The 24,903-nt window shown below is 39.1% G+C and overlaps 1 protein-coding gene across 2 annotated transcripts in view; it reads left to right on the top strand.

Moving 5' to 3' along the window:
• The window catches only part of gas7b (growth arrest-specific 7b), a 69,159-nt gene extending 44,291 nt beyond the window's left edge, over positions 1–24,868 (top strand). For both annotated transcript variants that reach the window (XM_077550765.1, XM_077550766.1), the window contains exons 8-15: positions 1,713–1,828; positions 2,014–2,088; positions 8,340–8,418; positions 9,995–10,123; positions 20,017–20,140; positions 22,001–22,080; positions 22,168–22,266; positions 23,690–24,868. In XM_077550765.1, coding sequence (XP_077406891.1) covers positions 1,713–1,828; positions 2,014–2,088; positions 8,340–8,418; positions 9,995–10,123; positions 20,017–20,140; positions 22,001–22,080; positions 22,168–22,266; positions 23,690–23,803 — 816 coding nt within the window. In that variant the 3' untranslated portion in view covers positions 23,804–24,868. The remainder of the gene's footprint in view (positions 1–1,712; positions 1,829–2,013; positions 2,089–8,339; positions 8,419–9,994; positions 10,124–20,016; positions 20,141–22,000; positions 22,081–22,167; positions 22,267–23,689) is intronic.
• Positions 24,869–24,903: the final 35 nt, after the last annotated feature.

The following is a 24,903-nucleotide window of genomic DNA, read 5'->3' on the forward strand; positions in this document are numbered from 1 at the left end:
GCCACACATGGAGATTTGTTTACATTTATTGAACCAATGATGTACGAGATTTTTAAAGATTTTGAAGCTACTCTTGGCCAATATAGACCAGTTGTGACAAACAGAGGTGGGGCTGATGCTGGGTCACATCAAATCAACCACGGCTCATTTTCTTTAAAAGGCGGACAAACCAGCATCCGGTTTAGGGTTGCGCCGGACGCCGAACACGTTTTGTTTGTTTGTTTTGTTTTATTCATTTTTTCCTTTTAGATACATTATTATTACAGGTTACATCGATCACATAATATCATTTGCAACATTGACATCCGAAAGAAGGGCTGACGGGTAGAAGCCATGGCTTATTAGTAACCCGTCCCCATCGATTCTTACTATGCGCATCAGTCATGTACATTGATTATGATAGTCATTGATTCATATCGTTATCAATCTCAGACTTAAGTCTGCACACGCCTCGCTCAGTTCATCTTGAGTAATGTCTGTCTGTAAGTTGCAGCTAAATTCATGAGTCCTTCCTCGACAAATGCGTCCTTGAATGTCACGTCACTGAAAAGTAGTACTGTCCGGCCTAAATCCGGGCGTCTGGCCACCCTACCTGGGGCTAAAACCAAACTGTGGTATTGTTTTTACTTTCTGGACCTGGATTTGCCACCTCTGATTTCTAGAGTGTAGAGCAGAGGTGAGCATCGAAGGTCAGAGTCCTGTAGGTTTTGCATGTTGCCCTTCTTCAACACAGCTGATATATGATCAGCTCATCAGCAAGCTCTGCATAAGCCTGATAATTATCCTGTTGATTGCAATCAGCTTGTGTTGGAAGGGAGAAACCTCTAAAACCTGCAGGACTCTGGCCCTCGAAGGCCAAGATTGCCCACCTCTGGTGTAGAGCGTAATTCATACGTGGACGCGCTTGCTGTATCACAACCAGAATTCCTCCAGTACAGGGCTTTCCAAATAAAGGGAGGACCTTAATCGCTGCTATACTGTATACTAAATTCACTTTGTCAATCTGCTTGATGCTTACTTGATCACGTTCCTGTTTGACACTGTTCAGGTTGTACGCAATAGATTGTCTGGTAATTCAAACAGAGGAAACCTGTCGTCAACAAAGCCAAGACCATATTTAGAAATGCACTAACCATTTTAAGTAACTTTTAAATTCTGAAGTTATGTAATTTGCTTGGGAGGAGGCTATCAATTACTCTTTTAGTCATTATAATGCTTCGAAGCTGATGTGTTCTAAGCTGCAATATTTACTTTAAAACCACAACAGCAACATTGTGTTAAATCATGATAAGGTTAAGAGTGGCTGAGTAATTGCCATGGTGACCCTGAGTCTCCTAGTTACATGCAGTGTTTACAATTTTTTCAGTTCAACTCCCTTTCAGCTTCCAACTGCATGGTTACTGTTGTTAAGGCCACAGAAGCATTGTGGCAAAGTTCCTTTTTTAGTTTAATAATAAGGAACATTCAACAGTGTTTTGATGATTCTTTAATGTGTTTTTTTTAAGTGATGAAGGATGATTTTTGCAAGATATGTCACCTGCTAAATGCAGCCATTCCTGCTCCACTCTAAAAGAAGCTTTGATTTGATGCTGCTACCTATTTACTTGCCACTGATAAAGCCATTAAAGAAGGTTGAGGTGTGACATTCTCATGTTTGCTGCTAAGTGTTTGTTCAAACTGTTTCTCGTGTGCTTGCTGTGTTTATCTTTCAGACTGATAAGAAGGATCCCCAAGCCAACAGCTACATCACCGGGTTTGAAGTTTTATTGCAGAAACAGCTAAAAGGGAAACAAATGCAGAAAGAGATGGCTGAATTTGTACGAGAGAGGTATCTTCTTCAGTTTCAACTCTCTTATTGGGTTTTGGAATTTACCATGAAAACCACTTAGTCCCATCATGTGGTTTCCCCTTTTTGTGCAACGTCACTGTGTTGCACAACACAGGAAATTCAAAGTCATTGAGTGTGTTGTGCAAATGCATAACAGGTAACGAAACTCTTTACTTCCCTCTCAGGATAAAAATAGAGGAGGAATACGCCAAAAATCTCTCCAAACTCTCTCAGATCCCTCTCGCGAGCCAGGAAGAAGGGTAAGTAAACCTCCCCCGAGGGCTTTGTTCAAAAGAGTGACATCTCTTTTCCACAAGGCATCATTGCAGATGATCAGTGCAAATGCTCGTCAACTCTTAAAAAGGGACACGTGACTTAATGAGCCAATTTCAGCAGTAAAAAGGTAATATTTTGTCCAGAATGAATTTTATAACTTCATTATTTTTCATGTACAATTAATAACTTTAAAAACAAATTTTTACCACTTGCTGTCAACTAAAGATGACATCACCTGTGCTCAGGAAGTAGGTAACGACTCACCTGTTTTCTGGGTTTGGTCAGCAAATGAATGAGTCTCTTTAAAAAGTAGCTGTTGGAGTTATATTTTCAACTTTGTTTTGGCATTTTACATAACATCGTCCACCAAGGCAGATTATTAATCTAGTCATCAGAAATCGTCATAGAATTTTTTTCAAGTTTCAATTTTCCATAATCCAGATAATAGCAAATCATTGGTGATGTGGTGGGTTAGAACAGACTGGAGTGGTACAAATAAATGATCAGAAAACCTGCATCAAATTTAGACGGAATGAGAGGAGTCTCTCCCATTGCCCAGGAAGAGTTTCAGCTGCGTTCGCACCCACAACAGTGCAAACACCCGTTTCCCACTGCATGCACCTGTGAAAATACCAAAAGAAAAAAAACTCCACCCACTTGGACATTTGACGATGCCACACACATGCTCAATGCAGTTTAAGTCATCCTTACCTTCAGCCTGTTGAATATAGCAGTGGCCATCTTGGATGTCACTATCATGTTGGAATACTGCCCTGTGGACCGTTTTCCGAAAGGAAACTGTTTCAGTAAGTCACATTACATATTGATTGTCATGGTTCCTTCATTGGACTGTAGGTCCCTGACTCTGGCAGCACTCATGTACCGTATTTTCATGATCATAAGGCGCATCGTATTAAAAGGCGCAGTCTCAGTTATGGGTGCTATTTCTGTATTTAACACAGAGAGGAGGAGCACCGCACTATTGGGCGCAGGCACGCTTAAACATACGCGATCTCAAAACTTTTGATATCATCCTTTCATGCTAAAACATACGCTAGCATACATGCTAGCATGTTAAAAAGGCAGCGGAGCAAAACTGAGTTTGGTTGTACTTTATTGAAGTATTTAACAATGTAAACAGTGAATTCGGTTGTACGTGAAGCATTTAACAATGTACTCGCATTACTTATGATCAATCTTCATCCACAAATTCCTCAAAGTCCTCATCTTCTGTATCTGAAACGAACAGCTGGGCTAGTTCTCCATCAAACATGCCAGGCTTTTGCAAAAGCTCCAACATTAGTGCAAGCAGACACATTTAGCCCAGGCATGCACACTCCGTTCACAAATTGTGGCGTAACTTGCTCTAGTCTAGCAGTTCCATAAAGCGAAAGCAGTGAGCATCATGAAGTCCTACTGTATCTTATATACAGCAAACCCAGCCCTGGTTGAATACTGGCAGGCATGAGAAACCAAAAGACTCACACCATCTTTCAGTTGGGGTTGCCAGATTTTGGAACTCGGTGCAAACAACTCACTATTAGGCGCACTGTCGATTTTTGAGAAAATGTAAGACTTTTAAGTGCGCTTTATAGTCGTGAAAATACGGTAAGCCCAAATCCTGACACTCTCACCTACATACTTGACTGTAGGTAAGACACAAATGTCTTTGTACTCCTGAACTGAATAAGTTTTTCTTGGTCTCATCAGACCCCAGGACGTTGCCATTAATGCATGTCATTAGTCTGCTTGTCTTCAGCAAACTTTTTGCGGGTTTCTTGTGCATCATTCTTTAGTAGAGGGGATGACAGCGATGCAGACCAATTTGATGCAGTGTACAATGCATGGTGTGAGTACTGACACTGCCACCCACTACTTTAATGCCTTGGAAATTCTTTATACCCTTCTCTTGACTGATGTCTTTGAACAATGAGATCCTCTGACGCTGTGGAAGTTCTCCGCGGATCATGCCTTGTGCTCTAACAAAAATCATGTTATGCAAAGCCTTACCATAACATCTGAACTTTATTTGGGGTTAATCAGAGGCACTTGATATGGTGACAATAGTGTGCAAACTTTTATTTTATCTGAGTTTGAATGTGATTGGTTAATTCTAAACACAGCCACAACTGTAGTTATGTTGCAACTACATTATCTACTTGTCTCCTCCCCAAATGACTGTAATTTTGCTGTGAAACTCTTTCATTGGTAGATGTAGTTAATAGAGGAAAAGTGGTGACGCAAGTAACTACATTCTTTGTCTGTGTTTCCTAATTTAAAATGTGATTATTGGTGTGTTAAGTAACTGTCTAATGAGCCAGTCAAGATGATTGTTTGAACTACACTGATGCCTGTCTATAGACCACCAAATGCTTTGGTCCCTCCTCTATAGAATACCTAGGTCATGAAGAAATAGCTGAGGAAAATAAAGGGATTGTAAGAATGAAGATGTAGGGAGCATGATTTGATGGGATAAAATGGTAAAAGTACATTGTGTGGGTGGAAAGGGTGTTGCCAAGACACCCTGTGGGGAAAAAGGAGTTCACAACAACTCATCTTTGCTCCAATCTGGCACCAGTGATGCTATCATGCTGAGGTGGTTCTTTGTCTGGTTCTCAACGGGGACAAACGAACATGGAAACAGCAGGAATAGGAATCTGTGGGTCATCTTTTAGGTGACAGAAGAAGCTGGGATTTTAATGGCAAACTCCTCTTTATTGAGAGACTGGAAACTGTAAAAATATGAAAGAATATGAAGCAATGGCTATTTTAGTTATATGATCCTATTTTCAGATACAGTGGACCCTTGAATTTATTTAAAAAAAATGTTCAGCCTTGGAATTCTTTGATTAATAAATAATGAATGAATGAATTATAATTTTCCCTGCAAGAAATGGTACAAATGCAGTATTTTAAATACTTATTTTACAATGAAAATAATTTATATTAGTAGCTATTTGGTAATAATAATAAATCTTGAAAACAAAAACAAATCTTTCTTTTGATGACTAAATGCTACCATTTTTCATAGCGTACAGTAGACTTTCAATGCAGGGAGTCCTCGAGTTACAGTACGTGACCTACGGCGTTTCAACTTTACAGCGCCCATGTCTCGTCCTTCTTTATCGTTAATTTCCCACAGTAATCACGCAATTTTAAAGTTATTTAAAGTTGTGTTGTTACCTCAAGCAAAGGGCATCCATTGAGCAGGTTGGCTTGCCATCAGGCGCGTCACATTTCCGTGTTTAAGTTTGAATTACCTCCGCTCTGCCATCTGTCAGCAATGAATGTCCGTGCGGAAACACAAAATATTGGTTCAGGCTCTTCCGGGTGGTGCAAATATGTTATTTAATATTACTGTACAAGTATTTTGATGTACTGTAAATATCGACTTTTACGGCGAAATCCAACTTTAAGTCGAAATTTGGTTTACATCGCCAGCATAGGAATGGAACTTGTCTGTAACTCGAGGACTCCCTGTATTTTATCAAATTAATTTGACATTAAATGCCAATTTAGGTATGGACAAAAATACACGCAATTGCATGCATATGTCTGTTTTTTATTGAAATAAATTTTTCATAATACATTTCTTAGTGCATGTATAAAATATCCAGCCTTCAACCATAAAGAATAAAAAAATATTAATAACATAATAATAACAATAATAATAATAATAATAAATAACAATGAAAAATAGCCACATACCGTGTTTTTTTGTTGTTTTTTCCAGTGCAAAAAAAAACATTCAAGCACAGCAAACAACTGCTGACCAACAAACCAACCTTAATCGCAAGAACAAATTTTGTGCATTTTGTCACAAAAATAAAATCACTCAAACAATATTATTCAGGTACTATGTTTTCCCTGCAAATCATTACAAATCTACAAAAAAATAAAAATAAGATTAGGCCTACTCACGTATTGGGCAGTATAAGACCCGCTATAAGCACAACTAAGCCATGTCTACCATCTAGTGGTGAATGGTGATATTACAACTACAGTCGATCATAGATAATAATCAGCACATGTCTAGTTTAGTCTATTTTACCCAGAAGCTCATGACATCAATATGAAAATTGGGACTGGGATAGGAAGGGGGAAAAAAAGACTTAGTGAGGCTTACACTCCCTCTAAACGGCTTACATGTGTATAAGACTGGAAGCTGAAGTGAGATGCAACTGTTCCGTGTAGAACCTTGAGTCGGTCAGCCCATACTCAGAAAAGTGTAGCACAATACTTCCATTCTGTCTCTCACTTAGGCCAGCTCTGTTGTCAAGAAGGACAATTGCTGTTTTGTTGGTTGGGTCCTGCCATTTTCGAGTGCTTCCAGCCCAGCACCAGCCGTCAATATTTTTTTCTGAATTTACCATTTGTATGGTAGAAATGTGATCACAAGCAATGTGACCACATTTGATTCCTCCCAATCATACAAAACAGATGTCAATTTGAATTAGAGAGAAGTTGAATTCTCCCTGAGGTGCATACTGTTATTTAATTTATTTAATTTTATTATATGACCAGTGAATAATCAAGATAATGGTGCTTTTTTAAAACATTACTTCCAGCTGAATGCATGGTATAAAAACATGGTTTCTCCAAATAATTGCTTAGTCTAATTATTTACATGACGACTCATTTAACACTGCATGGACAGCAAAAGTGTTTCATAGAGGCTGGTTCAATATTTCATTTATAAATCAAAGTAACCTAAAAGTTTTATTATTAAAGATTTTCTTACTAAATTCATGTGACGGAGACAAAACACATCTGTACCTTGAATGGTTGTGTTATGCCTAAAAAAAGCCTGTGTGGTTTTAGATGCATAAACAGGCCTTAAAGTGGGCTTGGGAGTGCTTAACTCATTCACTACCAGCCATTTTCACTGAAGCAATCCTCTTCGCTTCCCGCTGTTTCACTGGATTTTGACTGATTTTGCAAGGCCCACAGAATATTGTGTTCTATTGCTATAAAAACATGGAACCTACCAAAAGAACAATTAGAGTCTCTTCTTTCATCAGTAAAAAAGTATATTTGTATCTGTTTCCTTTTTGCAGCAATTAGTTTCAGAATATAGCTAAGTTTCATCATTATTCACAAATCAGTTTGAAACACTGGGGGGGGCTTTTTGCAACATGGCCCTGGTTGATCTCTTATGCCACCTGCTGGCCGTTTTTGTAATAACTACCATTCCTTCAAACGTTCTCTTCAGCTCAGACGCTGCATCAAAGCCTTCTGTATGCTCTAGCTAGCATAAATTAAAAAAAAATACATCTTTGGGACACTGGTAATGTTTAAAATAGAACATATTCATACGCTTTTGGGAGCAAATGAGTTAATAATCATCTGACATGCTGACATTTTTTAACATCAATTTTAATTAATTATTTTTAGTAGTGTAACTCCAGCTATGATGGCTGGTCTCTACAGTCTAAAACGTATACCAACCAATTTTAGGCTCATTTGACTGCTTATGTAATGTTGTGATTTACAGCTCAGCATTAGGAATATTGCTTGGGGACTGAGATATGGAAAATGGGACTCACTGGTTGTTGGGGATTACACAGCTCCCCCATACTGCTCTTGGGCGTGACACAGTCTGACAGCCCCTCCGCTCTGATATCTCAGACTTTGTTACTGAAAACATTGTTTGGATTGGATGTAACACAATAACAATGATCATGTGGTATAAACCATCTACAACAGAGCTTTTAGAAACATATTAATGACAGTGATACAGTAGATGCAACCTTTTGGAAGCCAATCTGGGCGTACTTAAACTTGTCTTCCTCCGAGGGCTAAACTTTGAAGCAGCCTGCTTCCTAAAGTTATCCGCCTCCTTCTTATTTGTGCTCATTAATAATCATCCAGCTTCATTCTGTCATAACAAATCTCTGCTCTTGTAAAAAGATGTGCAAAATCTTTGTATAATTTGTATTAGCTGACTTATCTTTTAGACAACACAACAAGCCCTCGTGGTTATACAGCCCCAAGTTGAGCTAAAAGGCTGAACAGATCACATGCCTCATACATCCTAATGATCTGCTGAACTGCATTTGGACCTCCACTTCTCTAGATTTACTGGTTAGCGGTGTAGCTGCTGAACTTTTGCACCGGCCCCACTACTCATCCCCAGCTGTGTGCGCTTACCGTCATCTGCTGCACTCCTCCCTTTCCTCGACACTTTCTGCCCATTTTTTCGACATAAAAGTGTGTGTGGTCCCTCTCCTCTTAGGACGCTGGGGGAGGCTTGGGCCCAGTTGAAGAAGAGTCTGGCTGATGAAGCGGAGGTTCACCTCAAGTTCTCCTCTAAAGTAATTGCCACTTTTCTCCAACACATAACTATGCATATTCAAGCTGTTGCGGATATTAAAAAGATAAATACAGTACACCTAAAAGCTTCATGCTTAAGGACAACTACTACGTCAAGGTTTAGTGTCATGATCTGTGTTTTAGTTCCAGTTGAATGCGTGGTTGCCATGTTCTGTTTGTATCTGACCTAATGGGGTATATTGATTTCGATGGTAAAAAAGTCTGGCATTGCAGAAAAAAAGCAGTGAGTTAATTTGACAGATTATAAATAGACACATTAAGAATAAATAGTTGGTTCAGAGTTAACCTATAACTCCAATCGTGTCATATTAACTACAAGACATTTTGAGCCCTCTATTTCATGAGTATTATATTTTTTTCCATTAAAACCCCGACGTATATGATCTGACACATGTATTACACCGATAATCCGTTAGAGGGCAGTAATCACCCAGTTGATGGCTTTTCCAGCAACCTTGCAAGATCGCCACGATTGAGAAAGAAGAGACATCTGATTTAGAAGATTTTCTTTGTCAATTATAGAATGGTTAAGGTAAGAAAAAGTTGAACATTTTTACTTAGACAACATTATAAGAAGTTATATAATGTGAAAGTACTCAATATTTTTGACTAAATGTTTTAGTAAAACCGTGTTAAAAGTAAGTGTATAAAATTTGAAACAGTAGGTGTATAAAGTCATTTTAATCAGTCAACTGTTATTTTTGGTAAATTTTGCATTTGTCATGTAATCAAAACTTGATTTGTCAACCAAACTAATGAATTCAAATTAAAATAAATTAAATTAAATTACACAATTGATCATTGATCATACATAGTTGATCATTTCCCTCAATGACAAACACAACAGAGATGCAAGTTCTGCACAGGCCACTTTGCCTATGTATACTGTAAGAAACACAAAATACAACTTTGCCTGAACAAGAGCAGAAACTGTTGTGAGGCTTTCCACTATTCAATCCAAAAAATGTGTGGCCCACAAAGTTACTAAAAAAGATAAAATGTTGTTTCCAGTAACATTGGTGTGGTGTTCTTAAATCCCAATAGTGCATGATAGCAGTTATACGATACTTATTAATAGTGGGAAATGTTATTTCACATTTTGGGAAATACTAATATGTTTGTTATGTCTGTTTAGTATTATAATATTTTTTGACAGTTATAAATGTATGAATTTAAAGCATTGTGACCAAGTCAAAAGTCATACGTAGAAGTTGATTTTCCAACACGTAAGTAAAAAGATCAATAAATACTTTACAAAGAATCTGAATTTTCTCTCATATAATTAATGGTTCAGGTTTTATAGGGTTAACTACCACTGAAATCGATCCATGTAGGTCTACCAGACAAAAATTTTACTGATTTCATACGGTTTAATACATGGGAGTTAGCATGTTCTCCAAATGCTACTGTGAGTATTCGCCATATGTTGGTCCAATTAATTGTCATTGCCTTGTGGAAAGGGTTTATTATAACAAAATTCATGTAAAAAAACAAAAACAAAAAAACATTCATGCCATGGCTGTTCCTAAGCCACTGCATATTTCTGTTGTGGTTTAGCTGCAGAGTGAAGTGGAAAAACCTTTGCTGAGCTTCAGGGAGAACTTTAAGAAGGACATGAAAAGGTTCGACCATCACATCGCAGACTTACGGAAACAGCTTGTTGGTCGCTATGCTTCGGTGGAGAAGGTAAACATACTTTTACATGTTCTCTCTTAGTAACATTATATCAGCTGGCTAGCTAGTTAGCTAATTAGTTAGCACTGAATTGCATTTAGGGGTATCTGAGTAAAGATGGCTGAATACATTTGAATGCCAAACTTTTCATATTATGAACTTTTTACAATTCTTTTGACCAATATTCAGTAAATGTTTGATACTTTTATTAAGACATTCTCGAAAATTCAAAAGTCTTCCAACATGTTAACTTCCCAGATTTGGCGAAGCTGGTCCATTGTGAGAAGTTCTTGGGAGTTGTTGATTGTCAAAACAAAAGCATGTTCTTTTGTCACATCCTGTATTATGTATCTTTGCCAAGAATCCACCATTAGAGGTGGTATAAGAGCCAGACTGACGCTTGTGAAACAAGGTCAGCATGTTTCGCTCTTGACACTCACCTCCCACCGTTGTGGTTTGAAAAACAATGTAATCTGATGAATATTTTATATGACACGCCAAGTATTGTCGTCACGTAGTGAAATAAAGCCTGAATCCAGGGATGCTGACTTGCCGTGTAAAATCACACGCAGTGGAAACTGGCCAACTTTACTGGATTCTGTGTAAAAAGAAAGGATGTTTTTTTTTAAGGATATTCACATCTGAGTATTTTGTATAAAAGAGGCTAGAGACAAGTTAAAATTGCATTTATGGAAACAAAGACCTCCATCAAGGCCAAACATTTTAGTTTTAGTTTTATATTGCAAACTGGATCAGCATTGTAGAGCTGCATGCTATTGTGTCTTTACAGCATCCTTCCACAAAACTTCATGGAAATCATTTAAACAATGTTTTAGTTATACCGGTATAAAAAATGGAAACAACCTGTAAGTATACATACATTTAATGTATGTTGCAATTCACTTACTTCTTCTTCTTTTCCTTTCGGCTTTTCCCTTCAGGGGTCGCCACAGCGAATCAATTGCCTCACTACCTTCATGTCCTCTTTAACTACATCCATAAACCTCCTATTTGGTCTGCCCCTAGACCTCCAGCCTGGCATTTGGAAACTCAGCACTATCTCTCCTCTGGACATGTCCAAACCATCTCAGTCTGGCCTCTCTGACTTTATCTCCAAAGCCTCTAACGTGTGTAGTTCCTCTAATGTACTCATTCCTGATTCTATTCATCCTGGTCACTCCCAAAGAGAACCTCAGCATCTTCATCCCTGCCACCTCCACCTCTGCCTCCTGTCTTTTCCTCAGTGGCACTGTCTCGCCACAGTTTTATAAACCTTTCCTTTCATTTTAGCTGAAACTCTTCTGTCGCACATCACACCTGACACTTTTCTTGACCCGTTCAAGCCTTCCTGCACACGCTTCTTCACTTATTTTCCACAGTCGCCATTGCTCTGGACTGTTGACCCTAAATACTTAAACTCCTCCAGATTTTTGGTCTCTTCTCCCTGTAACCTCACTCTTCCACTTGGGTCCCTCCAATTCACACACAGATACTCCGTCTTGCTACGACTGACCTTCATTCCCCTCCTTTCCAGGGCAAACCTCCATGCCTCTAGCTTCTTCACCTGTTCCCTCCTCTCACTACAATATAATCTGCAAACATCATAGTCCATGGAGATTCCTGTCTAACCTCAACTGCCATTCTGTTCATTGTCATAGCGAACAAGAAGGGGCTCAGAGCTGATCCCTGATGTAGTCCCACTTCCACTTTGAACTCCTCCGTCACACCTACAGCACACCTCACCACCGTCTTGCAGTCCTCATACATGTCCTGCACCACTTGAACATACTTTTCTGCGACTCCAGACTTCCTCATACAAAACTACAGTTCTTCTCTGGGCACCCTGTCATAAGCTTTTTCCAGATCTACAAAGACACAATGCAGCTCCTTCTGACCTTCTCTGTACTCCTCTATCAACATCCTCAAAGCAAATACTGCATCTGTGGTACTCTTTTTTTTTTGGGGGGGGGGGGGGCATACTACTGCTCACTAATGTTCACCTCTGCCCTCAGTCTAGCTTCAACTACTCTTTCCCATAGCTTTATTGTGTGGTTGATCAGCTTTATTCCTCTGTAGTTGCCACAACTCTGCATGTATCCCTTGTTCTTAAAAATGGGCACCAGCACACTTCTCCTCCATTCCTCAGGCATCTTCTCCCTATCTAAGATCCTGTTGAACAACCCAGTCAGAAATTTTACTGCTACCTCTCCTAGACACTTCCATACCTCCACAGGAATACCATCAGGACCAAGTGCCTTTCCACACTTCATCCTCTTCAATGCCCTTCTCACTTCATCTTTACTAATCTTTGCTACTTCCTGGTCCACAACAGTCACCTCTTCTACTGTTCGTTCGCTCTCAATTTCCTCATTCATCAACTCTTCAAAGTACTTTTTAGTACACTACTGGCATCTGTCAACACACTTCCGTCCCTATCCTTTATTACCCTAACCTGCTTCACGTCCTTCCCATCTCTGCCTCTTTGCCTTGCCAACCTGTATAGATCAGTCTCTCCCTCCTTACTGTCCAACCTAACATACAAGTCATCGTAAGCCCCTTGTTTGGTCTTTGCCACTTCTACTTTTACCTTACGCTGCATTTCCCTGTACTCCTTTCTACTTTCTTCAGTCCTCTGTGTCCCACTTCTTCTTAGCTAACCCTTTTCTCTTTTTTTTCTTTTTTTTTTTACAGTATTGTTCATTCGATTTGACATCATCATTGCTCTCCTTTTTTAAAAACAATTTTTTTTTTAAAAAAAAAGTGGGTTTTTTTCTCTCTTTTTTTTTAAATATATACACATATATATACATATACACACACATATATATATATATATATATATATATATATATATATATATATATATATTTTTTTTTGTATGTGGGTGAGCATGTGCGTGCGTGCGTGTGCGTGCGTGCGTGTGTGTATTCATCAGTTCACCTAAAGCCCATTAAAAAAAAATCCCATACTAATAATTTTAATATAATAATAAATTGCCAAATGCAGAAACATCAATGTAAGTTATCACGATGTAGTGGCTCTCGCTAACAGACAGAATTAAGTAACAAGAATTAGGTTAAAAAATTCTATATGCGTAGACCATGTTTCTATAAATTTTGATATTTATTTTTTATTTGAGGCAGATATTTTTTCCATTAAAATGTGATTTATGAGGAGGTTAGACCATTGGTCGATATTCAGAGTTTGTTTATTTTTCCAGTTAACAAGAATTGTTTTTTTAGCGATAGTAAGGGCTACAAGTGTAGATTGAAATTGTTTATGTGGTAAGTCAGTTGTTGTTAGGTCACCTAGCAAACACAAGTTTGGAGATAAAGGTATCCTACAGTCCAAAATAGCGGAAAGTTTTTCTAAGACTTTAGTCCAGAAATACATAACCGGAGTACATAACCATAAAGCATGAACATAAGTGTCTGTAGTGTTTTGTAAACATTGGAGACAAATGTCGGAGTCTGAGAGTCCCATTTTCTTAATCATATATTGAGTAATGTATGTTCTGTGAATAATTTTATATTGGATAAGTTGTAAATTTGTGTGTTTTGTCATTTTAAATGCGTTTTCACAAACTTGAATCCAAAAGTCAGATTCCGGTGCTATAGACAAGTCTGTCTCCCAATTCGAGATGGGTAAAGACATTTTATCAGTATATGAAAGTAACTTATATATTTTTGAAAGTTTTTTTGTTGTTGTCGGAGAAAGCTTGTTAATATCTTTAGCTAAAACAGGCGATTGGAGCGTACCCCGAAGTGTTGGAATTTTTTTCTTTATCATATTTTTAACTTGTAGATAATGTAAAAAATTTCCAATTTTTATATTGTATTTTTGGAGCAAGGATGTATATGATATAAACATATTATCTGAGAAGAGATGGTGGAGATGTGTAATTCCTTTCTGCTCCCACACACCTAAATAAAACGGTTGGTTGTTAAGTTGAAAGTCGGGGTTATGCCATAGGGGAGAGAGCCCACAGGACTCCACTTGGGCTTTTGTCAATTCTAGTGCCTTCCACCAGGCAGTCACGGTGGCGGAAATCATTGGGTTTTCAAAACAATTATGTCGCTTAATCGATGTTGTAATAAAGAGTAAATCTCGAAGTCTGAGGTTATTACAATCCTTCTGTTCTAGTTCCAGCCAACAGTTAGTGTCTCTGTTGGGTTGTGCCCATAGAACGATATATTGTAGCTGGTTAGCTATATAGTAGTACATAAAATTTGGTACCTCTAGACCACCTTTGGATTTACTTTTCTGAAGAGTAGATAGACTAATCTTTGCTTTTTTTTTATTCCAGTAAAATTTTGTAACGGCTGAGTCCAACAACTGGAACCATTTAGCCGTCGGTTTAAATGGAATCATTGAGAAAAAATAGTTTATTTTGGGTAAAACTTTCATTTTAATGATGGCTATTCGTCCTATTAGAAAAATAGGAAGATTATTCCAGCGCTCCAAGTCACGATAAATGTTATCCGGAAGTGAAGAAAAGTTTAAATGAATTAAATCAGTTAATTTAGGTGAGATTTTTATGCCTAAGTATTTTAAATTACCTATAGGAAATGAGTAGTGTGGATCCTGGCTTGCAGGGTTCCATGAATTTTCTGTAATAGGTAGAAGTGTTGATTTTGTCCAGTTAATAGAATAATCTGATAACTGTGAGAATTTAGTTATTAAGTTAAATACTTCCCCTAGCGAAGTAGCCGGCTTTTCTAAATAAAGTAAGATGTCATCGGCATATAGATTAATTTTATGTTCTGTTACCCCAGAGTGAATTCCTTGAATCCTTCTTTCCTGGTGTATGGCTAATGCAAGTGGCTCAATAAATATTGCAAATAATAAAGGGGATAGTGGGCATCCCTGTCTTGTGCCTCTCTGTAAAGTAAAGCTCTGAGATATAATCCCATTAGTAGTAACTGTAGCTTTTGGAGAATCATATAATACTGATACCCAGTGGATAAATGATTTCCCAAAGCCAAATTTATTTAAAACAGCAAAGAGGAAGGACCAGTTAACTTTGTCGAAAGCTTTTTCTGCATCCAATGATATAATAACTGCCTTTTTATCATGCCGCTGTGACATGCTAACAAGGTTAAAGAATCTCCTAATATTATTAGTAGAGTGCCGATCTTTAATAAAGCCTGTTTGGTCGCTATGAATGATTGTCGAGATTACTGTTTCTAGTCTAGATGTGAAAGCCTTAGTGATAATTTTAATATCAGTGTTAATTAGTGAAATCGGACGGTAACTTGATGGAAGGGTGGGGTCTTTTTCTGTCTTTAATAAAAGTTTAATTGCTGCTGTATTCCTGTGTGGGCGTATGTAACCCTTAGTTTTAATTTCTGTTACTACTCTTAAGAATGGTGGAGCAAGCATTAACCAGAAGTGCTTAAAAAATATAGCCGGATAACCATCCGGGCCAGGTGCTTTGCCATTAGGCATACTATCTAGAACACTGTACAACTCGTTTATAGTAAGTGGCGCATCTAACATGTCTTTATATTCAGTAGTTAACTGAGGTATATTTAAGCTACTGAGGAATGCCTCAATATGCTCAGGGTTAGGCTTGTTAGTTTCTAAGTATAGGTTACGATAATAGTTATAAAAAATGTGATTAATTTCTTCTGGTGATTGTGTGCATTCACCAGTTGTCCCTTTAATAGCCGTTATAAGAGACTTTTCCCGATTGCGTTGAAGTTGGTTTGCAAGAAATTTACCTGATTTGTTATTATATTCAAAGTTGTTATATCTCAATTGTTGTATTATAAACTCTGTCTTTTTAGTTAGCATATCGTCTAACTGTATTTTTGTATTTTGTAAGTCAGTCCATATTTGGTTATTTGGGTTTATTGCGTACTCATCCGTCAGTTGTTTAATTTTATCTTCCAAGTCTTTTTCTGATTTTTGATCCAGTTTCTTTTTATAAGCTGAATATGATATAATTTTACCTCTAATTACTGCTTTCCCAGTTTCCCAGAGAAGAGATGGCGATATGTCTGGAGAGTCATTTATTTCCAAAAAGTTTGCCCACTCTTTTCTTATAATTTTGTCAAACTCTGCGTCGTTTAGTAGTGAGATGTTAAACCGCCATGTCGGTGGTGGTTTAAAGGTATAATCAACTTGTAGGGAAAGGGAGACTGGCGCATGGTCGCTAATAATAATAGGATGTATTTTTGTAACAGTTTTATCAGCAATAGAGTTATTTGTAAGAAAATAATAAATTCTTGAAAAAGACCGGTGCACAGCGAAAAAGAAGGTAAATTCCTTCTTATTTGGGTTTTTAAGTCTCCAGCTGTCGACGAGGCCAAAGTCATCCATATATTCCCCTATTACTTTAGTAGATTGTAATCGCCTACATGTTGTATTATTAGAACGGTCAATTAATGGATTTAAGACTGTGTTAAAGTCTCCTCCAATAATAATAGAGTTCGCTGCTAAATCAAACAGCTGAGAGAAAAATTCATGGAAAAAGGCCGGATCATCATTATTAGGGGCATATAAATTACCAAGTGTATATATTTTATTAAATATAGTCACCTGAATAATAATGTATCGGCCCTCTGGGTCTGTTATTGTATTATTTAAAGTAAAGAGTAAATTCTTATGTATGAGTATACAGACTCCTCTTTGTCTACTGTTATAAGGGGCAGAGTACGCTTGGCTAAAATTCTTATCAATAAGTAATTTTTCTTCAGATTTTTGTAGGTGGGTTTCTTGTAGGAGGAAATTATCTGCTTTTAATTTTAAGAGATGATCTAAAGTTTTTATTCTTTTTGCTTCTGAGCGAGCGCCACAAACATTCCAGGAAACCAGAACTAATTTATGCATACAAACAATATAGACTCAGTCCTGTGTATATATCTGCATAGGCCATTTGTCAATATTAGTATGTTATAGGATAGAATCAAAGTGGTTAGGTGGTTTATGTAATTTGTGTAAAATATGAGGTGACGAGTAAGTAAATATAACAGTGAAAAAACAGGTAGGGAGGTAAAAGTAAAGGAAGTTAACGGGGGATTAAACATAAAAATACACCAATAACTGGTAACCTAAGCGAGATTTTTTGTTTAAATATACTTTAGATATAGTTATGTATTTAATAATATATTTATAATATCGCCTAAACATAATGAGTATTCATATTTAAGGTTTTATAACCACATATACAGTATATGTATACATCTAATAATCAAACAAAGTTTAGTTCCACCAATGCCATTTAGGACAGCCAGGGAGTGGAGTTGGGGTTCCGGAATAGTTGGCCATCGATGTATAGTTTATCGACGACCATCGCAGTCCGTTTACCCTCCTGCCTATTTTGTTTCATTATAGGAAACAGTACCTTTCGCCGCTCATTAATCTCTCTCGGGAATTGGTCGTTCATTCCAAATGAGGTCCCTTTAAGCTCCCGTCCTTTACTTTTAACAAATTGTTTCTGTTTAAAATGCTCAAACTTGGCGATAATAGGACGGGGTCTGTTGCCCCTAGGGGCTCCAAGCCGATGTACCTGGTGAAAAGAGATGTTATTTCCCGACTCCTGAGGAATTTTTAACAACGTCGTCATAATTTTTTTTATCTCAACCTTTGGATTGTCAGAGGTATTCTCGGATATTCCTGAGAATATTAAATTCTCCCGCATGCTACGGGATTGAATATCCAGAACAGTTTCTTTTAGCGTTTTATTTTCCTTTTTAACGGTTGGAGATCACTTACTTGTTGGCTGAAGAATTCCATACTTACCTTTAATTCTTTGACGTCCTCGCTGATTAGGGAGAGGACCTCTAATTTTTTATTTATGGACTCCAGCATACTGACCGAAACCTCCGTAGTGGCTAGGTTCTCCGTGTCCGTCGCTGAATCATTTTTCCTCTTTTTCGAAGGTTTTCTCGACAGTTTCTCGACGGAAGGATTCTCCATCGCGCAGCTGTAAAAATATGCGTCGATGAAGCGTTCGAGGTCCTCCACGTTGGGTGGTATTCCAAATCTGTTGGATGAAAAAGAGAGGGAAAAAAAAGAAAGGCAAGATATATGATGGTTAAATTTGGATTAGTTTAGTATAATAGAGCTAATTCTATTTTAGCAGCAGGGCGCCGCCATGTTGGGGTTTCCCGGTCTCGCTGTAGGCCTCGCGATAGTCACAGCATCTCACGCATGCGTCCAAGCTTCAGAATCTAACCCTAGCTAACCCTTTTCTCTGAATCCACTTTTGCACCTCCTCATTCCACCACCAAGTCTCCTTATCTCCTTTCCTTCCGGATGACACACCAAGGACTGTCCTACCCGTCTCCCTGATCAAATTTGCTGTTGTTGTCCAGTCATCTGGAAGCAGCTCCTGACCATCCAGAGCCTGTCTCAACTCCTTCCTGAAAGTCATACAACACTCTTCCTTTTTTAGCTTCTACCATTTCGTCCTCTGCTCTGCCTTTGCCATCTTTGTCTTCCTCACCACCAGAGTCGTCCTACACACTACCATCCTATGCTGTCTGGCTACACTCTCACCTACCACTAGGGCTGGGTATTGCCAACAACCTCACGATATGATACGTATCACGATACAGGGGTCATAATACGATACGTATCGCGATACATATGTATCCCAATACATGATTTTCAAGGGGATATGTATGCTACCAATATTTTACATTAATTTACTTGCATTTTTATTGTAACAGTTAAACGTATACCTAAATGCTATGTTTGTTATGCTGGATTGCAAAAATGTTTTTGTTAGCAGCTCTTCTGGTTTACCACCAAGCGGCATGCATTGCAGAGCAAGGAGCAGCTTTCACAGACACCCAGGGAAAATTTATGAATTTATTTGCCGTATCAATTTTTTGGAGCACACCCCTACCTACCACCACTTTGCAGTCGCTGATCTCCTTCAGATTTCACCGTCTACACAAGATGTAGTCTACCAGTGTACTCCTACCTCCACTATTGTAGGTCACCCTATGTTCCTGCCTCTTCTAGAAGAAAGTATTCACGACAGCCATTCCCATTCTTTTTGCAAAGTCAACCACCATCTGTCCTTCTGCGTTCCTCTCCTGGATACCAAACTTTCCCATCACCTCCTTATCACCTTTGTTTCCTGCACCAACATGTCCATTGAAGTCTGCACCAATGACGACTCTCTCACTTCTAGGGATGCTCTGCATGAGTTCATCAATGTCCAACCAAAAGTTTTCCTTCTCCAACTCGCATCCTACCTGTGGCGCATACCCACTAAGAACATTGATGATCACACCTTCAATTCCTAGCTTCAGGCTCATCACTCTATCTGGCACTCTTTTTACCTCCAGGACGTTCCAAACAAACTCCTCCTTCACGATAACTCCTACTCCATTTCTCTTCCTATCTACACCATGATACAACAACTTACCCTGCTCCTAAACTCTACCTTTGCTCTTTTTCCACCTGGTCTCCTGAACACAAAGTATGTCCACCTTCCTCCTCTGCATCATGTCAACCAGCTCTCTACCTTTTCCTGTCATCGTTCCAACGTTCAAAGTCCCTACTCTCAGTCATAGACTCTTGGTGTTCCTCTTCTCTTTCTTCCTACGAACACACCTTCCTCCTCTCCTTCTTCGACCAACACTAGTCTAGTTTCCACCGGCACCCTGTAGGTCAACAGCACCGATGGCCGTCGTTGTTAACCCTGGCCTCGGCCAATCCGGTATGGAAGTCATATATTTGATTCGCATGTTTGATTTGGCCAAAGTTTTACATCGGATGCCCTTCCTGACACAACCCTCTTTATCTATCCGGGCTTGGGACCGGCACAAGAAAACACTGGCTTGTGCCCCCTTGTTGCAATTCACTTACTATCTGCATTAATTTTTTTGAGTTGTTTGAAAACTCTTCTTCTTTTTTTGTGTGTCCGTAACTCATGTACTCTTTAGGCCCGTAAAGCTCTGGCCGACAGACAGAAAGAGTTGGAGTTGAAAACTCAGCAGCTGGAGATCAAACTCAATACAAAGACTGAGGAAGACATCAAGAAAGCCCGCAGGAAATCCACTCAAGCAGGTGAGAGTCGCGGAGGGGTAGGTCAAAGTATTTATTTTGTTAGGTAGACCAGATGCTTTTTTAAAATCTTGATTACTGCCCATTTGTCATTCAGGTGGCAGCTACCGTTTAACACATATTTCGATTTCATTCCTTTTGTCGTATCAGAACACTCAACATATTACATATATCAATTTTTTTTCTGCTTATATGGGGTCAGGTCAGGTCGGGCAGCAATTTAAGCATAGAAGACTAGACTTTTCTCTCCTCAGCCACTTCATCCAGCTCTTCCAGGGAGATCCTGAGACTTTCCCAGTCCAGCCGAGAGGCGTTAAGTTTCTCTAGCATGTCCTGAGTATTCCCCAGGACCTCCTCCTAGTGTGTCCTGGAGCACCTCACCAGGGAGGCATTCATCCTAAACAGATGCTTGAGCCACCTCATCAGGTTCTCCCAAAGCAGAGAAGCAGAAAAGCTCTACACTGAGCCCCTCCCGTATGACCAAGCTTCTTACAGTCGTACCCTATCTCTAAGAGACAGCCTGGATACCCAGCGGAGGAAACCAATTTCAACCATTTGTATCTTTGTTCTTTTGGTCACGACCCACACCTCTATTTGAGGGTAGGAACGTAGATCCACTGGAAATCAAGATCTGATCTTTTTCTTCACCACAACAAACTGATGCTGAGTCATCGCATAATTGCGGACTCTGCACTAATCTGCCTGTCAGTCTCAAGCTCAATTCTCCCCTCACTCATCAGCAAGTCCTCAACATACTTGAACATCTCCAGATGGGGTAGGATTAGGTGTTGATTATTATCCCAACCGATTCACATATGGCTGTGAAAGACTCCAGCAATCTAAAAGTGAGGTAAACAAACTCTCACCTGCTGGTTGATTAGTGCTGGAAGCCAAACTGTGGCATTTCAAATCTACCATGTCAAATAGTGTGTCCTTTTTTATGTGGCATTTTGAAAGGAAATGAGAGGAGCCGCTTCAATTGGCAACACATCAAGTCGGCCCTGTTTACAGCCACAATGGCGCCAAATGCCTGTTTTTAGTTCTAACTTGGCCCTGCACAGATTTAGAACACCTCGTGCTAGACTTGCCCTTGGCACGAAAATAGAGCCCTAAGTGTAAATGTAATGTCCATCTAGCCGTCCTGATAAACAAGCTACCTTGATAGAGGACTGCTTCGTTTGTAAAGTGCATTTTTGAATAGCATTACATTTGGAAAAAATGTGTTGCTCAGAGGAAAAAGCAGATGTCGACTCTCTCTGCCATGTGATATGACTCAGCCAGGCACCGACCACATGCTGTCACAAACAAGTGTGAAAAGCCTCCATCCAAACAGTCTGTGTGTGCGGACACAGAACACAGTCTTCCCTCCTCTGTGGTGCTTATGCAACCGAGGAGAAAAACAGCAGCAGTTGTTGGTGCTGGTCGTGGAAGTCTTGCCTGCAACCACTTGAGTGTGAGGGAAGAGGAGCAAAGACTGACGCCAAAACAACTATAGTGCTCAGTAGTTTCCGTAACAAAGACTCATTACCGTGCTCTTATTGTGCGTCATTTACTTGAGTTGAGGTTTTCCCAACGTCTTTTGGCTTTTCTCACCTTTTGAGAACATTTTACTGTACTTACTTCCTCTTTTTAGATTCAGTTTCTGTGTTCCTCGGTTTATGGCAATTCACCCAGTGAACCAGTATTGTTCATTTTCTGTATTACAAGTCAGTCAGTTGGCTGGATATGATCTGATCTAACATCATCCTTTAGAAATTGCATTTTGTATTTGTGTTATCTTTCTGAGATACACATTGTTGGCTTAATGATGTGAAACAAAAGTGTGATAAATGTGCATATGTCAACTATACATCTTGTTCATAGGAGATGAGCTCATGCGCTGCGTGGACCTGTACAACCAGTCGCAGTCCAAATGGTTTGAGGAGATGGTCACGACCAGTTTGGTGAGTTTGGGAATGTAAATAATAGCACCATTGGAATTTACTGACCAAATTTGCATTTGATGGAGTGATCTACTGTGCACTCTCCAGGAGTTGGAGCGGTTGGAGCTGGAGCGAGTGGAGATGATCCGGCAGCACTTGTGCCAATACACCACATTACGACACGAGACGGACATGTTCAATCAAAGCGTAAGTACAGTAGTGGGGGTGTACACGGATCGGTGGTAACTCCATTTGAGATGCAAATTGGCCAACCCTCGTAAGGAATGTTTCCAATTTTGGGCTCTTTCCTTTTTATTAATATTAATTTCAAATATAAAGCATGTGTCGCACACCTAATTCAAGTACACTGATTTCTCTCTGCGTTTTCTCATTACTTTCTGTCTCATGCAAAAATACCACAGTGATTGGTGTACCAATAAGTCTGAAAGAAGCTCTGTGCACATTTCATTGGTATGGCGATTATTTTCCGGTCTATAAGCCGCTACTTTTTCCATGCTCTCTGAACCCTGCAGCCAATGTGACGGTGCGGCTAATGTATTGTTTTGTTTTGTTTTTGCCGCGGATATCGCTGTGCAAACGCCCACTCTTGAGTATCTAATTTCACAACGTACGATATGTATCCGCAGCTTATAGTCCATCACGGCCTCTATGTGAAAGGAAAAAAAAATCCACACCAGGGTTTTCATGTACAAAGACTTGTGTGGCTTTCTTACTAAAAGATGCCGTGCGCGTCCATTTCCAGAATGTCGCACGCACAAAAAATCCAGATGTTTGAATCTGTGTGTACGTACGAATCCAAGCAGATTCCTTTCATACATCTCAATCAATGCGGAAATGTCCGAGTGCAAGACTCCTTCCTCTCCATGCCAGTACATAAATATGCAATTTAGTAGCAACAAGGTTTGCGGGTGAGAATGATTACGATGCATGATAATTACATTATAAAGCATGAGGCGCAAATGACCCCCCCCCCCCCCCCCCCGATGTGAGCTGGAGACACTTGTAAACAAAGTAAAACTAAAACCCGAAAAACTATGATTTTTGGCAGGCTGTCTTGGGAATTCAATAACAACTTCCTTGATGAAAGTGCTTTAGGAGTATGTCGGCCCGTCGCCGTTAGTGGCTGAATGCTGAAGAGGCATCAGATTGTGATTGCGGAGTTGTTGTTTTTTTTTTTTTAAGTGAAATTAAATACAATAATATAAGACAACCCTCCGCCATCGCTGATAATGAAATGTGTGTTTAAGCAGCATCGATCTGATTGTGATTATGGAGGTTTAAACTAAGAAAACACACACAACGATAATTGAGCAGCCCTAACCCAAACAGAAGTTGTCAGGATCAGTGACAATGTAAAACGGCTGCCCTCCGGGTCCAGCCGCGAGAGGCCAGTTGTGAGTCCGTGAGGGCATTGAGAAAAGCCGAATAAAGAATAAACTGTTACACAAAATATAATTGAGTTCTCGCAAAAAATTATATTTTTTTTTTTCCTGTGTACAAAAATAGGTAGTATGGATTTTGTGTGTGAGTCCAAGATCTTGTAAGGTTAGAAACCAGATTTTGTGTGCTCACCAGTTTAGCTTAGACTGCCATTTTTGTTTCTGTCCAGACGATGGAGCCAGTGGACCAGCTTTTACAGTGCGTGGACCCCACCAAAGACAGAGAGCTGTGGGTGCAGGAGAATAAGACTGGAGACATCAGGCCTGTGGACATCGAGATATAAACTATAAGCAGGACAGGTCTGCTCACCTTGCAAGGCCACCAAAATGTCTGCCTGATGGGAGATTTGATGGTGTGATGTATCATGAAAGCATCAATTATCCTGATGACTTAACAAATGGTGGGGGTGATACCCTTCCATCAAGAGCCTGCTGAGGATGATGATGATGTCAATATCATGGTGGGATTAAGCCAACCTTTTCGTTCTTTATGCAACCAAATGCTCATTTACAATAAATGATGCAGGACTTTGTCTCAAGGATGAAGAAAGTATACATATGTTTAATTGCCCTTTGCCATGCTGCAGTATAAAGTTGCTGTTTTTAATGTGCTTTTTGCTCTGTGTGATAATTCTCACCTGTGCGACTTCAGGAGTTGTTGGCAAAAATGATTTAACAGATGCTGCTGATCGATCAGTGTTGTATCACTGTGTATGCAACTAATGCTGACGTAATATTATTCGCCACATGTAAGTACGGACCCTCAACCCTCTCACTATTGCTACACCATATAGCTATGGTATGTGTTAATGGATGCAGCCATTAACTACAAACACTGACAATATGTTGAAACTGATGTGCTTTAGTGATTTCATTTTGACTACCAATACATGGTAGATGATCTAAAAAAAAAAAAATCCAGGAGAAGGACAAATACTTAATGGACATTAGAATGGAACTAATCCACTTGTTTTAATGTGGAAAGTGAGGAAATTATGCCGTTTTAACCAAAATATGACTGTTTGTATTTGTAATTGTACTTTCAGTTTAACATCATTTTTACAAGAATGAGTCCAAATGTTTCAAATATTATCATTCGCAAAACCTGTTTGACATTCCATAGAATGGTTATGTATTTCTAATGTGAAAGAAATTAAGAAAGAGAACCAGATCACATCGCGTCCTGTTTTTGTCCATTGATATGGTCAGTGGTGTCAGTATTTAGCCAGACTTGCTAATGATTGCAGCAAATTCATATTTTTGCAATTCTGGTAATTATCAATGGGAAATTGTTGGGAATCAAGTTGTGATGAGCTGACTGCAAAATTAAAATCTATGTTTCAAAACTTTGGAATTTGTGAATTTGTAAATTGCTATTTTAAAG

Source organism: Vanacampus margaritifer, chromosome 18 (assembly GCF_051991255.1).
Source record: "Vanacampus margaritifer isolate UIUO_Vmar chromosome 18, RoL_Vmar_1.0, whole genome shotgun sequence".
Lineage (NCBI taxonomy): Eukaryota > Metazoa > Chordata > Actinopteri > Syngnathiformes > Syngnathidae > Vanacampus > Vanacampus margaritifer.